Source organism: Nesoenas mayeri (genome assembly GCF_963082525.1).
Source record: "Nesoenas mayeri genome assembly, chromosome: 15".
NCBI classification, from domain to species: Eukaryota; Metazoa; Chordata; class Aves; order Columbiformes; family Columbidae; genus Nesoenas; species Nesoenas mayeri.
In genome coordinates, this window is record NC_137559.1 from 8218939 (window position 1) to 8233289 (window position 14351).

The 14351-nt window shown below is 47.5% G+C and overlaps 1 protein-coding gene across 1 annotated transcript in view; it reads right to left on the reverse strand.

Annotated features, from left to right (window-relative positions):
* Positions 1 to 13932, reverse strand: part of MAPK8IP3 (mitogen-activated protein kinase 8 interacting protein 3) — a gene marked incomplete at both ends in the record, with an annotated part of 56321 nt that extends 42389 nt beyond the window's left edge. Inside the window, one exon of the mRNA XM_080354302.1 lies at positions 13615 to 13932. Coding sequence (XP_080210428.1) covers positions 13615 to 13932 — 318 coding nt within the window. The remainder of the gene's footprint in view (positions 1 to 13614) is intronic.
* Between the last annotated feature and the right edge of the window lie 419 nt (positions 13933 to 14351).

Here is a 14351-nt window from a genome sequence, read left to right on the forward strand (position 1 = left end):
AACGTAAAACATGTGAAACTTTCAGTTCAGGTCGACTGTACTGAACTGGTATTGAGCATTAGTCTTGGTAAGAGCTACAGTTGCAGTTGCTTTCATGAAATATTTAAACAGGGTCCCTGGAAAGCAAACTGCACCTTCAGATCGCTGAGTATGCTGAAACAAGCCTGGTTCTTTGTGGTCACCAGAGTTTTTCAGCACAAAACACTAACAAATACCCATAAGCAATAATGACCCATAATCCATACTTCTGGACTCAGAAACCGAGCTGATTCCGGTAACACAAACTTGTGGGAAAATCCATAAATCTCAGAAAACATTTGCTCTGTTAACATCCTCTCCACAGCAAACCAAGTCTAAAGCACAGCATCACCACCTTTACAATGGCGTAGGATACTAAAGTTGCCTCACTAGCCCCAGAACAAGTCCTACCCTGGCATTACGAATCCAGACACTTTAGTCTCTTTACATTACTCCGCAACAGCCACATCTGAGGAAACTAAAACTACAGTCATCTGCACCAACTAGTCCAGTAATTAAAATACAAACCCATCAGCTGAGCAGCAAGAGGAGGCCTGGGCCCGGAGCAGCCCTGGGTCCCGAGGGAGCAGGGGACAGAGCTGAGGTGGCTTTAATTGACCATCCGGGTGTTGATAGAACAAGAGGAACCTGCGGGAGGTCACTCGGGGCTATGGGAGCTCACAGGGGTGCTCTCCCCTGGCCTGGCCTCTTCCTATCCCTCTGGTCCCAAAATGCTCATTAAGCCGAGCTCAAACAGACTCACCAGCACATGGACTGGCTGAAACCTCTAAAATTATGACCTCCAGGGAAGAAAAGCCTCCTCTCATCCTCCGTACTCTACACAGGGGAAAGCGCTGCGCTGGGCAAAGAATGCTGCTCAAAAGGGCACAGCAATTTTAATTTAACGAATTACTCTAAAAGATACAGACTCTGGTGAAAATCATTTTTGACAAGATTCCTAGGGAAAATAAGGCATTTAAATGCACAGGAAGATTATTTTGTTAAATTCTGCACGTGAAACAATACGCACAGTATTTAACTGCATTCTCAGGATAGGCCATGTGCCCATTTCCTATTGCTTTTACTGGAATAATGAGAAGTGACACTGGAGCCATCATTATGTTTGTGAACTGGATCTTCGTTGTGTAGACGACTGAAAGGCTACATCATTTGTTATTCTTGCAGACTTTTAAAATTGTTCAGTAAATTCAGCCGAACAATTAGTCAGTTTCCATTCCTACATACCCGTATTTATAGAAACAATTAAATGTATTTTAGCCATATCTCATTTTCCTGCACTCAAGTGCTCTGTAGTGCTTTTAATCTTTAGCTGGGCTTTTAACTTTTTTTTCCTTCCTGCCCAAATTTATTGCAACAAAGGGGTTTTTCTTCCCCCTTATGGTGGTTTTCCAGCAGTATTTTCTAGAAATACCAAAAATGCCAATACCTTTCTTCCACTATAAAGGAGTCATCTCAGAGGCTAAACATTAACTTTTTCATTAAATTTTAAGACTGTACAATGTTTTGTATTTTTAAGGAAGCATTTTTTCCCAGAGATGTCAATTAAACACTGAAATCACTTAGTCACTCACAAATATTCATTAATCTGTTGTACGGATTTCGAGAAGTTTATAAAGCGGTCTGCTTTGTAAGTTTTCAGATTTATTCTTGAAACTTTTTACAGAATAACAATATAATTTCAGAATGAGTAAAAAGGCAAAAAAAAAATCCTAACAACTGACACAGCTACACTGAGCAACATTCCCAGAGACGCAGCAGTTCAACTCGCTCCATTCAGAGGACTGATGGAAGCCACACTGACAAAAGAGCTATTTTCCTGGTATAATCTCCATCTCCTCGCAGGGTTTTGCTGGAACCACTCTGTGCTAAAGCTCTGTTGATGAACCCTTTTAATTACAGCCAAGGGCTTAATCCCCATCACATCGCACTGGCTCAGCTTTCACCACCCTCCTGGCTCGAGATGCCTCCTGCTCCTGCTCCTCCATCCAAGAGAATTCCAGCCAGGCTGGGCAGCAATGAGCTTCTTAGCAGCAATAAAAATGGACTAAGGAAAACATTCACAGATTTCTCAACAGTACATTAGGAAGCAAATGAAGGCACAAGTCCAATTTTATTCCCACTATGTATGTCATCTTAAATAGGATTCCTGGATTTGCTACTGCTGTTTCAGTTTAATTCAGAGAAAACTGATTGAAATATTAAGTCATCTACAAATATGGCTCAGTTTTCTTAATTGGTCCTGTCTATTTTGCAGCCTAAAAGTAATAAGAAACAAAAAACTATATATCAACCATTTGGAGAAGAAAGAGACACGGAGACAACAATATTAAAAATTAATATTACACCGAGTATTCTCAGAGAAGAAAAGCATTTCAGATAAATGTATTGGAGTATATCCTGTCCTGTCTGCTGAAGAGATCGAACGACAACATTTGTGTGCGGGGGCCGAGGTCTCTTTAATTTCCTTGTCTCTGAAGCATCTTTCAGCTGCTCCTGCATCAGAAACCACCATCTCACCTGAGGTTCCCGCTGTGCGCCACGAAGTCTGGAGGACTGAGAGCAGGATAAGTCCCAGATCCAGACAGGAGGAACAGCCCCCCCGGGGGATGAGGAGGGGAGGTTTCCCTGGCAGGGCTGTCCCCACGGAAAGCTGTTCCTGACCGAGGAGCCGGCTCAGCACAGCTGTCACCACCACGCATCCTTCGTGGTACCAGTGAGCTCTCGGCAGGGCATCCAGGCAGGCTTTATTCTTTTCCAACAAGCCAGCAGCAGACATTTCATGCAGCATCCAGGAAAGAGCCCTACTAACCACTAGAAGCAGCAGAGATTGAAATCAACATGCTCGGGAATATGAGCACATCCCCAAACACAACTGAGCAGTGCCAGGAGTTCAGGGAAAACAGGCACTTCAGGCACGTTTCGATTACTCTTGTGAACAACAGCCTCCGGAGACAGAGATGGCAGAGGCGGCACTTTGCCCACAGCATTGTGTTGTGCCACAGTTCTCAATCCGGGGCTTGTGGACCACGGTGCGTGGCTGCAGATGGCCCAGGCAAGCAGCACCCCTGGGCTGGCCACCCACTCTGTCCTGGCTAACGCATCCCCGAGTGCACAGCAAAGCCCCACCACACAGCGCTTCCCCACCACCCCTGCCCTCCTAGGCGGCTAAAAACCCACACCAGGACAGGAGAAACAGAGAACACAAACTGAATAAAGCATCTTGTTTTTTTAAATGTGTGAATGCAGTTCAGTTAACAAGCACCCACAGGCATTTCACGTTTTCCATCTTCCAGGGAGATGGGGCAGGATCCTGGTCCTGCCGAAGCTGTGGGAATGTTCTCAATAGCTCGGACAGGATCAAGATTTCACCCCAACCTTTTTAATCTCCTACAGATAAACAGGTAGAGGGGACACTAACTCGAAAGTCATCTTCCCCTCTGAACATTTTCTGCCTGTAATATTTTTTTAAAAGCACCAAGAGTTATAATAGAAAGAGAATCCTTCTGGTTTACTCTTCTTTGTCATGTTTTTCATCTAAGTTTGTGCACATCCAATCCTACTTAAACGCTGCACAAAGATGAAGCTCCACGTCTCTGGGGGTGCCAACTAAAATCAGCAAGCCTTCAGAATGGAAAAGAACATCCATGTGAATCAAATTCATACTTCTGGCCTCAGACATGGTACAAATTCCAATGACTTACTGAAAGCAGACACTGCAGACATTACTCTAGCTTCATTATACACTTAAATATTTAACAGGATAATAGTGGGTAACACACACACAAAAAAAGCCAAACCCAAACAGCATAGCCTTATAGTCTTTTAAAAGAAATCTTTAAATAACTGAGATACACTATTTACAAAGAACTCTGCCACAAATTAAAATGCCCAAGGTACTAAGTTTAAAAACTGAAATGCAAATTTGCTGACTGCATTCTTTTTACTTTAGTGCTGCCAAGAGGCAAAAAGCCCCATGGTGCTGGCAAAGGATCACAAGCTTAACTTGCTGCTATGAGCTGCCCTTGATTTCAAGGGGGTTTCTCATTTGCAGAGCCAGGTGCCGCAACTCATTCCATCTGATGGTTTCACCGCACAGGGCTCAATCCTGACCCACACCTCAGTGATTTCACACCTCCCAGCCCCATCTTCCTGGAGATGCAGTAAAGGCATTCAGAAAACAGAAAGAGAAAGGACCAGATAATTCCACTGATGGTTTTTTTTTTGGATCCCACTATGACAAAGTAGATGGATACACTGGAAAAAGAAACTGCCCACACTCCCAGTAGTTCTCAATAGCAATTCCTTCCAGAGACTTATGTTTGCTTTCAAATAATAATTTCTGAATATGAACAGTTACAGTTAAGTAGTTAATCACCTCAGTTATCTAAGCAAACTGGAGTATGAAACTGCTATATATACAAATCGGTCACACGGATTTTTTTCTGCTAGCCGCTATCCCCAGATTTCAAGCAGGATAACTGGTCTGCAATAACCCAGGATTATGCCAAACAACAATGGCGCACACACTTGTCTTCACAAGGAAAATATCTAGCATAAAATCATCTTAAGGCAAAAGAACAAGTATTCCTCTGAAAATCAGTGGTACAATGCAGATCGCTTGGGTTCCTGCTTTACTGCCTTTTGCAGAGGAAGAAAACTACTAAAAATAGTAGCATATCATCAGAAATGATCACATCACATCAGTGATAAACCAAGCAGAGAGCCAGAGATGCACATAAACGCAGAAATCTTATTATGTGGCCTTAATATGTGGTGACTGGCAGTGTGTGCAATGGTGCCGCACGGCACGGGGGGCAGCAGGGGGTCAGTCTCGGTGCTGTCCCCCTGTCCCTTTGCTGGCAGGGCTGCTCAGACACCACTTGAAGTCAATGCGGAGCAGCCACCGCCTGGCCAGCACCGCCCACGGGAGCTCCGGGACTGTGCAGGGGATAAGAACAGGAACGGAGCAGCTGCTCTCACCTGGGACACCCCAGGTTTCCTCTTCAGGGGCATGAAAGGGTCTACCCTGCTACGACTTGTTGGAGGCACCATGACAACCAGCGATGATGGAGAAGTGTGCCATCTTCATCCTCCTCAGCAGGCAAGAAGAATGGAGGTGCCAGGGCGCCTCTGCTAGATGCGAGACTGCACCATTCTCAGGAAAGTGAAAACTGGCACGGGATTGTTCCTCAAACTCCAGCCATCACTGTTAGTTAAATTCATTTGCAATGGCAGTAAGTCCAGACCCTCCCAGACCTTCTTGGCTTTTCTCCTCCAGTTCCACCTCCTGAAACCCCAATGCCAAGTTCTGCCTTCCCGACAACATCCTTGAAAAACACACCTGCAGAGCCATGAACAGAAAGCGAGCATGAAGCAGCCTGATTCGTGATTCATTTCATCAAGAGGGGAAAAAAGCTTCTCATCAAAGTCTGCTTGGGGATTACAATCTGTCTTATGCAGATAACCCTGTTGAGGGGAAACGTGGCCACTACCCCAGATCATCACCATCAACCAACATCCAGAATATTATCTTGAATTGTTCTTTAAATAAAGTAACAGCTCATAGTGCTCGCTCACATTGATTTTACTTTAAAGGTAAATTTTAATAACACACACTGATTTTTATGAATATTAATAAGTGCCACGAGCTTGAGTGACATAAAGAGGATTTGTATGAAGGATCTGTGTTTGGATATAGATTTTTTTCCTCCAAGATTAATGAGAATAAAGTAAGGTTACCAGATGGCAAGGAATGATGGGCATTACATTTTGAAAGCCTGATTCCTCATGAAGAAGTGATTTATAAATATGTATCATGTGGTCAGTTTCTATTGCCTGTCTCAAATTAATTTGGTTAACATTCTTTAAATTAATAAAACTTGTGAACTGAAGAGGCTCAAAATTGATTTCATCTAATCACTGTAGACTTCATATCATTTATTAGAAAAATTTAAAATAACTAATCAAGCACTTTTAGCAAGTGGCTTTCCAACATCTGTTTGTCCTATAACACCACCTCTAATATGTAAAAAAACCCCTACAGTTTTTACTTTAAAAAAAAGCATCCTGCACACAAACTTCTTATGGCGAAGATCAAACAAGTCTAGGGAGGGACAAGCTGCTTCTGCGTTTCTGAGAGCATTTTTAGCTCTGCCTAACCCCACAGCATGACATCTTGTGTTTTAGCTCCCAGTCTGCACTTGGTACCTCACCGGACCAGCTCTGGCTTCTCACTAGCAGGACACATCTCCCTCTTCTGCAACTCAAAACCAGAGCTGGCTGGTCCAGCACCCAGACAGATCCCGTGGCAGACGAGGCCCCAGGAACAGCCCAGCACATCCTGCATCTCCCAGCACCTTCCGCTTGCAGAGGCAGCTCTCGACCCCCACATCTCACTAGAAATGGCACCGATTAATTATTTCCCAGCAAAAGCCCCTATTTCACCTTCAAGGGAAAGAAAGAATTATCTTTATCGCTGTTATTTGCATTACCATCGATCGTAGTCCTGCATCAGGAGACACGCAACAGGATGTTAAATCTTTGGCTTACAATCCTATTTAGTTTTATTGCTACATTTTTTTGTAAGGAAAGGCATGCTCAGAACCCAACGATCAGCATCCTTCACACAGTGGACATGCTAATTGCAGGCTAAAGCAGTGATGAGGTTGTCACTATTGTTAAGGATGGTTTGTAAGTTTATTTTACCATTTAAGAGGGATGACAGAAAACCAGTATTTTTATAATTAATGCAGCCTACTTAGGCATGCACTTGAAACACATGGGTCTCTAGAAACATTTATTAGCTTTGCTTACTTTTTAAATATATGGAATCAAATTTATTCTCTTCAGTTGTTGAGTTTTAATCATAATCTACAATACCATGATCAATTCTGAATCATGTTCAAGTGATATCACTGACAAAAGACATAAGAGACAAAAGAGAAAAGATTATTAATATCCCAATGATTTGTCTCACATGGACATGGGACCACTTTACAGATGCTCACACTTGTGTTGCTTTTTACTTCTGAACAGCCAAACAGATGTATTTTGGAACCTTAAAACAAGCAAGGATGGAAGTATCATAAATATGGAATTAACATTTGCATGCTCAGTAGGAAAAAAACCCCACACATTACAAATATTACAGTACTTTTCATGAAAATGAGAAATCTAGTTTCTCCAGGACCAACAGCTTTTGTAAATCAAGACAAGTGCAAAAGAGGTCTCAGGTAAAGTGGAAGAACCCTCTAATAGTGACAGGGGTTCTGCTGGTGAAATGTGGCCATGCCTGCAGGCTCCAGGAATAGAAGAAGAAGGGTCTGAAGCAAACAGAGCCAGATCTCGTCCCCAGCCAGCCGGGCAGCAGGGCCGCACCCCCCGCCTGCCACTTACCTCAGCTGCATGTAGTGGAAAGGATGACAAGCAAAGCCTTTCTTTATCTGGTATCTGTTATTCCCAAATGCTTTACTCCTTCCATGCTATGAGGTCACCATCAAGCTGCAGAAACTCCTGTTAATCAGCTTGTGAGGTCAGGTTTCAGAGTGAGGAAACAGAAAGTGCCTTCCCAGGCTGCGATTCATTTCAGAGAGGAAGAAAATACAAGGCAGAAAGGGAAAAAGTGCTCACAGGGGAGAACACCAGAGCTTGGAGCACAAAGCTTCATTTTTATCACCCTTCCTCACCATCTTCTTAAAGGGAATTAGCGCATGAGGGAGGGACAATATTTGAAGTATCCCCTGACAAACTGGGGACAGGGGGTGATTCTCAAAAGCCTTTCTGTTGTTTGAGATGCAGAGCGGAGCTGGTGAACTTGCAATATTGCCACCCAGCTGGAGAGCTCTTTGAGCGCCTCGAGCCACACAGAAACCTGCAGCAACCACAGCCCGTGCCTCTCGCAAGGGACCATCTCTTCCCAAACGAAACACCACAGGCATCTCCAACTATTACATCAAAATAAAAAACTGGTTAAGTGAATGTGCTTATCCTGTAAAATAACAATGCAAATAGCAAGCCATAAAGAGGAGGCAATGGCCACAGTGACAAGCCATCAGATGATAGAAATGTTGCTTTTTTTTGGAAGAGGGAAAGGATGTCAGCCAGGTGTCTCTCAAACACGAGTCCTACACTGGACATGCCAGCAAAGAGCTTCTACGGGTCACGTCCCTTTTGGGTCTGGCACCTGGGGAAGAACAACCCCAGGCACCACGATAAGCTGGGGCCACCCCGTTGGAAAGCAGCACGGCAGAAAAACGGGGCTCCTGGTGGACACCAAGTTGAACAAGAGGCAGCACCAAGGCCCCGCGGCGAAGAGGTGAACGGTGTCCTAGGCTGTTGCCAGCAGGGCGAGGAGGAAGGAGGTCCTCCCCCTTTACCCAGCACTGGTGAGGCCACATCTGGAGTGCTGTGTCCCATGCCAGGCTCCTCAGTGCAAGACACACGGACACACTGGAGAAGGTCCAGTGAAGGGGCACGAGGATGAGGAAGGGGCTGGAGTACGTGGAGAGGAGAAGGCTCGTGGGGACCTCACCGATGTATAGAAATACTTGAAGGGAAGGTGCAGAGAGGACGAAGCCACGCTGTTTCCAGTGATGCCCAGTGACAGAACAAGAGGCAACAGGCACAAACTGGAACACAGGAGGTTCCCTCTGAACATCAGGAAGCATTTTTTCACTGTGAGGGTGGCTGAGCACTGGCACAGGTTGCCCAGAGGGCTGGTGAAGTCTCCATCTTTAGCGATACTCAAATGCTGCTTGGCCACAGCCCTGGGCAACCTGCTCTGGGTGACCCTGCTTGAGCAGCGTGGTTGGACCAGCTGGCCTCCAGAGAACACCTCCATCCTCAACCAGTCTGTGACCTGGTAAAGTGCCCAGAGCACAGATGCACCCATGGGGAAGCCCAGAAGACGACATCTCAAAAGAAAGCCCATTGGGAACGTCACACACAGCAGCACACACTGCTCCAAGGGGTCCCTGTGCTGCCAACGCTCACGTCACATCACCGGGCAGCTCAGAGCAATGCTGCCCACCTCTCGGTCAGATCCAACAGCAAGACAACAAGTCTTTGAGAACCATAGCCTGGAAGGCTCTGCCACATGACAGCTCCTCACTCCCAGCGCCCAGCAAAGGCCCAACCACACTGACACAGGCAGCACCACCTGCCCGTAGCACCTGAGTCTGGACACACCTCCCACTACAGGCAGAAGAGTTGTCACTCAGAAACTCAGACCACCCGCCATGCTTACCAAGACAGAGGTTTCTTCAACTACTTTCCAACAGAAGTTGCTTCCAGGCGCTAGACTGCCGTAGCAGAGAACACAAGCGGCAAAAGCCCTTCACAAGGGGGGCAGACCTCGCCAGCACTAGGTACTTATCTCTATGCCATAAGTATATGCATGTTAAATGAGCATCCCTTTAAAAAATTTTAATGAGCATTAACTGATGTTGCAAATCAATCGACCAAGATCTTACTTTGCTATTAATGCACTTTTTGTTTCTTTGGACGGCCACCACCATTCCCTTGTGATGTATGAAATGTCACTGGCAGCACTTTTGATGCAGCGGGAGGTCGGAAGGCCAGCTCCGCGCCCGGCACAGATCCACTCTGCCTTTCTGACCTCCAAGCAGCAACGCTAACGCACACCCACTGGCCCTGTGCTTCTGCGCTTCCCACCCGTGGAAGCTTTTACATCATTTATACACACGTGCTAATGGTGGAATTAGTGCCCAAATGTGACTGGCAGTCTCTGCAGAAACCAGCATTTATGGCACACAGTGGTGGTTTTCTACAAGGGAAGAGAATCCAGAACATTAGGGAAGTGGGTTAGATAAAACAAAATGTCTCATGAAGAGTAGATCCAATAAAGCTTGTTTACCTCAGGGATTTCTGCTGGTGTCTCCTAGCCCCTTCCAAATTGTACCCCCATGCATATCTGAGCAGACACCAGGAAGAGATGGTGTTTGCACAGGCTGGACTCACCTGCCCCAGACCCACGTTCGACTGTCCTGCTGCCTCCCACTGACCTGCACGCTGGCAAGCTCTGCCTGCCCCTCCTCCAGGCAGGACCTTCACTTGGCCTTTCTCTCTCTTCCTTTTCACAAAAGGAATATATATACATATATATACATACATATAACTAGCCCTTTTTTTTTTTTTAATATGGCTTAAAGTATGATGCCAGCTTCCTAAGTTAGAGGGGGTAAGTGCCTAACAGAATGATCACACAAGCTTTATTTCCCTAAGAAATCAAGCTAAAAACAATACTTGGGCCATAAAAATAAATAAATACCATGTTTTAGTATATGCCACCACAAATACCAGGAGCCACAAGGGTGGTCAATGGTGTGGAGCATCTTTAATGGGAGGAGCTGGGGCTGCTCAGCCTGGAGAAGAGATGGCTCAGGGACATCTTACCAGTGTGTTTAAGTCCCTGCTGGGAGGGAGTCAGGACGAGGCAGCCAGACACTGCCCTGCACAAGAGGCAATGGGCACAAAGTGAACCATGTGAAGTTCCATCTGAACGCAAGGAACCAGTTTTTTACCGGGAGGGTGGCCAGGTGCTGGGACAGGTTGCCCAGAGAGGCTGGAGAGTCTCCATCTGTGGAGATGCTCAAACTCTGACCACACATGGTCCTGGGCTACCTGCCCTGGCTGACCCTGCTTGAGCAGGGGGTGCTGGATGAGGTGATCTCAGGAGGTCCCTGCCAAACCAAACAACGCTGTGGTTCCACGAGACACAATGGTACCCAAGCTATAATTACCTTATGTTCATACATAATACGAAACAGATGGAAGAAAACAAGAACACCAAAAATCTGGTGCAATCCCACATCTTCGGTAGCTTGGAGGTCACAGAAAACCGAAACGTTGTGTACCAAGCCCTGTAGTCGCAGAGACTGACAGCACCATCTCATTTCAAGGAACTTGTATTTTCAAGCCACTTGCCTAGGTGCTTCTGCTGCCCTATTTCAGGGTGAGTGGAAAATACAGAGTCACTCTGCAGCCCGTTCAGAAAATAAAACAATAATTTGCTTTTGGCAAAGACTGTTTTAAAAGATAATATGCAGAATCATCTTAGAGAAAGAGACAGAAGAGTATTGAGAAGGAAAACTTTCCTTTATGGCATCTAGTGGAAGTGAAACAAAAGTTGTTAGAAAGAGTCTTAATTTAACCAAACATACCTATAGAGTGTGTTTGTGCCCAATTTCTGCATAAAGATGAAACAGCAAGATCTGGCGGTTCTGCAGTGGTGGTAACAACACAACACATATTTTTATGTCAGAGAGCAATGCCCGCCTGTGGTTCCAGTTACTTTGAAATTAATGAACTAATATAAAGTAATTATAACCCAGAGTCTTTTGACACAGTATTGCAAGAGGACAACAGACCAGTTCTTCATCTCCAGCTCGCTACTTTATTTGTTGTAATTAGCGCTCGTACACAGAGAGTAGCCAAGACTGGAGTCAAGTCCTGTTCCCAGAGGAGGATCCTCCCACTTAAAAGTGGAGATCTCCCCCAAGCCTTGAGGTGCAGCACAGGACACCAAACGCTGCTCGAGAAGGGGGCCGGACCGTCCCCGGTTACTATGGGCACTGCTACAGCACAGCAACGCACAATCTGGGGGAAAAACCACTCTGCTATTCTTTGATCGTTTACAGTTATCTGGTAGACAGTGGGATTCTCTGTAATACATAGATTTTCACCTCCATAATATGTAATTTACTGCATAGTAAGTGGCATATGGGAAACGGGTACAGATACATAATGTACTTTCTGTTATATGCAGAGGGAAATAACAGACATATATTTCATAGATGACCTTGTAACAGGGATTATGTGGAGGCAGAATACTCATTCTTACAAAAAGCATATTATCTATTCCTTTTTGGTAACAAGTCTCCTTGCAGACACTATTTTCCCTCACTTGCATTGAGCTGTGCGTAGGGACAACAGTGTCACCATCACTGGTGCATCTGAAATCTCAGCAAACACTATCCCGCTGTGGTTCCAGAGTTCCCTTGCAGCAAACGTAACTGTGGTCACCACATTTGCCTCCAGAAAACACATCCCGTACCCAGTTAAGAACAGAAATCCACCCAAGTCCAAAGACGCAAGATCATTCCAACTGGACTGTTCCATTCCCCATTTGTAGGCCCATTTTTTCCCCTATAAATAGTACACTTTAAAATCAAAAATTCTCAGAAGCTGTGAAAGTCTGTCTCCATGCAAAGTTTAGTAAGTAAAGTCTCATGTAATCAGAATTATTTTTCAATCCCTACATGCATTCAAAAGAATTTGAAAACATTATTTACTAGTCCTTTATTACATAATTAAAACTCAGGACTAAAACTTAATTGACAGGCTCTCGCTTTCAGTATTAGCAACGGATGGCAAGTGTCCTCCTCAGCAAGTCAGCAAGATTCTTGCAGGAGATTATTAAGCAACAAGAACACATCTGCAAAAATACTGCATGGTGCTTTACATTGCTCCCCAGTTCAAAAGCTATTTCATTAATTACCCCTTCGCAAATCAGAACTTGACCCCTAGTAAGGCTATTGAACCTTAAGTCTTCTGCTCTTTCTTAGTCTAAAAGCTGGGGGGAAAAAACACTTTTTAAGAAGTTGTGTAGTGAAATGAGGATGATGTGGTGGCGATGGGACTTTTTCCACCACCACCGCTCCATTCCAGCTCACAGAGGCCAAACAGCAAACCCTATGGTTCACAGGCCTCACTTACGGCTGAAAAGATGCTCTTGATTTCAGCAGGGACAGGCGCAGACGTAGGAAGAAGACAGAGTGCAAGTCACTCCCCTCTGTTGTGTCCACATTCGAGTCTTTGTAACCCAAAGATTTCTGGTTCCTTCCCTCAGAGGGGTTTGCTCCCGGTTTCCCCCCAGCCGAGCAGCCGGGACACGGCTCCCGCGGGACAGAACCCGCGCCCCAGGGAACTGCAGGTGCCAACTCGGGAAACTGTTTTATTAAGGCTCAGGGTGTCGTTTTGGTAAAACCAAGTTTCAAAAATCACATGCTCTACCCTAAAGGCCATTTCTTGCTCCAACCAAATAGCCTACTGCCGACATTAAAAAAGCTGTAGGGTTCACAGAAATTACCAATTTTAAGAAGTATTCTGTAAACCACAGGTCACCACAAATGCCAAGCCCTCTGTGTGCTGTTGCCATTCCAAAGTGGATTCTTCAAAGCCACAGGGCTGCAGCTGTTTTTGTGTAGTTTTACCCGGGCGGTTCTCCCAGGGGCGGCCACCGCAGAGGCACCTGCGATCCCGCGGGGCATCCCCGCAGCACGGCCCGGCCCGGCCCGCACCCGCCGCCCGCGCTCCCGTTCTAGAAGGTACCGCCGGCCGCTGCCCCGGGCCCGCCGTGACGGGGGATCCGCCGGCAGCGGCCGATGGAGGAGCCGGAACCGAGGCCTGCGGGAGGCGCCCCCGGCGCAGGCCCGACCGCCCCCGCGGCCTCGCCCGCCGCCCCCCCCGCGGGCCCGGCCGCCCGTCAGCCGCAGCGGGGCCGCGGTGCCCCCGCCCGGCGGGCGGCCAAGATGGTCGCGGGGCGGCGTCGCTCACCTCCTCGGCCTGCTTGCGCAGCGCCTTCTCCCGCTCGTACTGCGTGAGCAGCTGCTCGTTGTCCTCCCGCAGCAGCTCCAGCTCCACCTCGTGCTCCTGGTTGTCGGTCAGCACCGAGTCCAGGTTCTCCAGCACCGTCACCACCAGCGGCATCAGCTCCTTCACCACCTCCTCATCGTAGCAGTGGATGAGCCGCTCGAACTCGCGGTAGATGCTGTTGGCGAGGCCCGAGACCCGCTCCGACATCACCGACCCCGAGCAGTAATCGTCGCCCGGGTACCCCCCCACGCCGCCATCGTCCAGCTGGATCTCCAGCATCCTGCCGGCCCGACAGCCGCCCGCTCCGCTCCGCTCCCGCTGCCGAGGCCGCCGCCGCCAGGCTCTGCCCCGCCCGCCGCGTCACGGGCCGCGGGGACCGGCTGGGGCGGGGACGGGCTGGGGCGGAGCGCGGCGGCGCCGCCTCGGGATCGCGGAGCCGCCCCCGGGCCGGGGCCGCGGGACGGGGCTGCAGCGCCAGCACGTCAGCGCTCTGCCCATGGGGAGACGCTGACCCGTCCGCGAACAGCACCTGCCCCGCCGAGCCACCCCCACGCGTGTGGGGAGACACCCTGAGCTCAAACCCACCCGCCGCCGGTTTCTTCCCCAACACCAGTGGCCAGACAAAGGACAGCGGGGAAGTGTCCACTGCGTGGACGAGACCGCCACGCGTGACACCCAACACTGTGGAGCATCCGAGA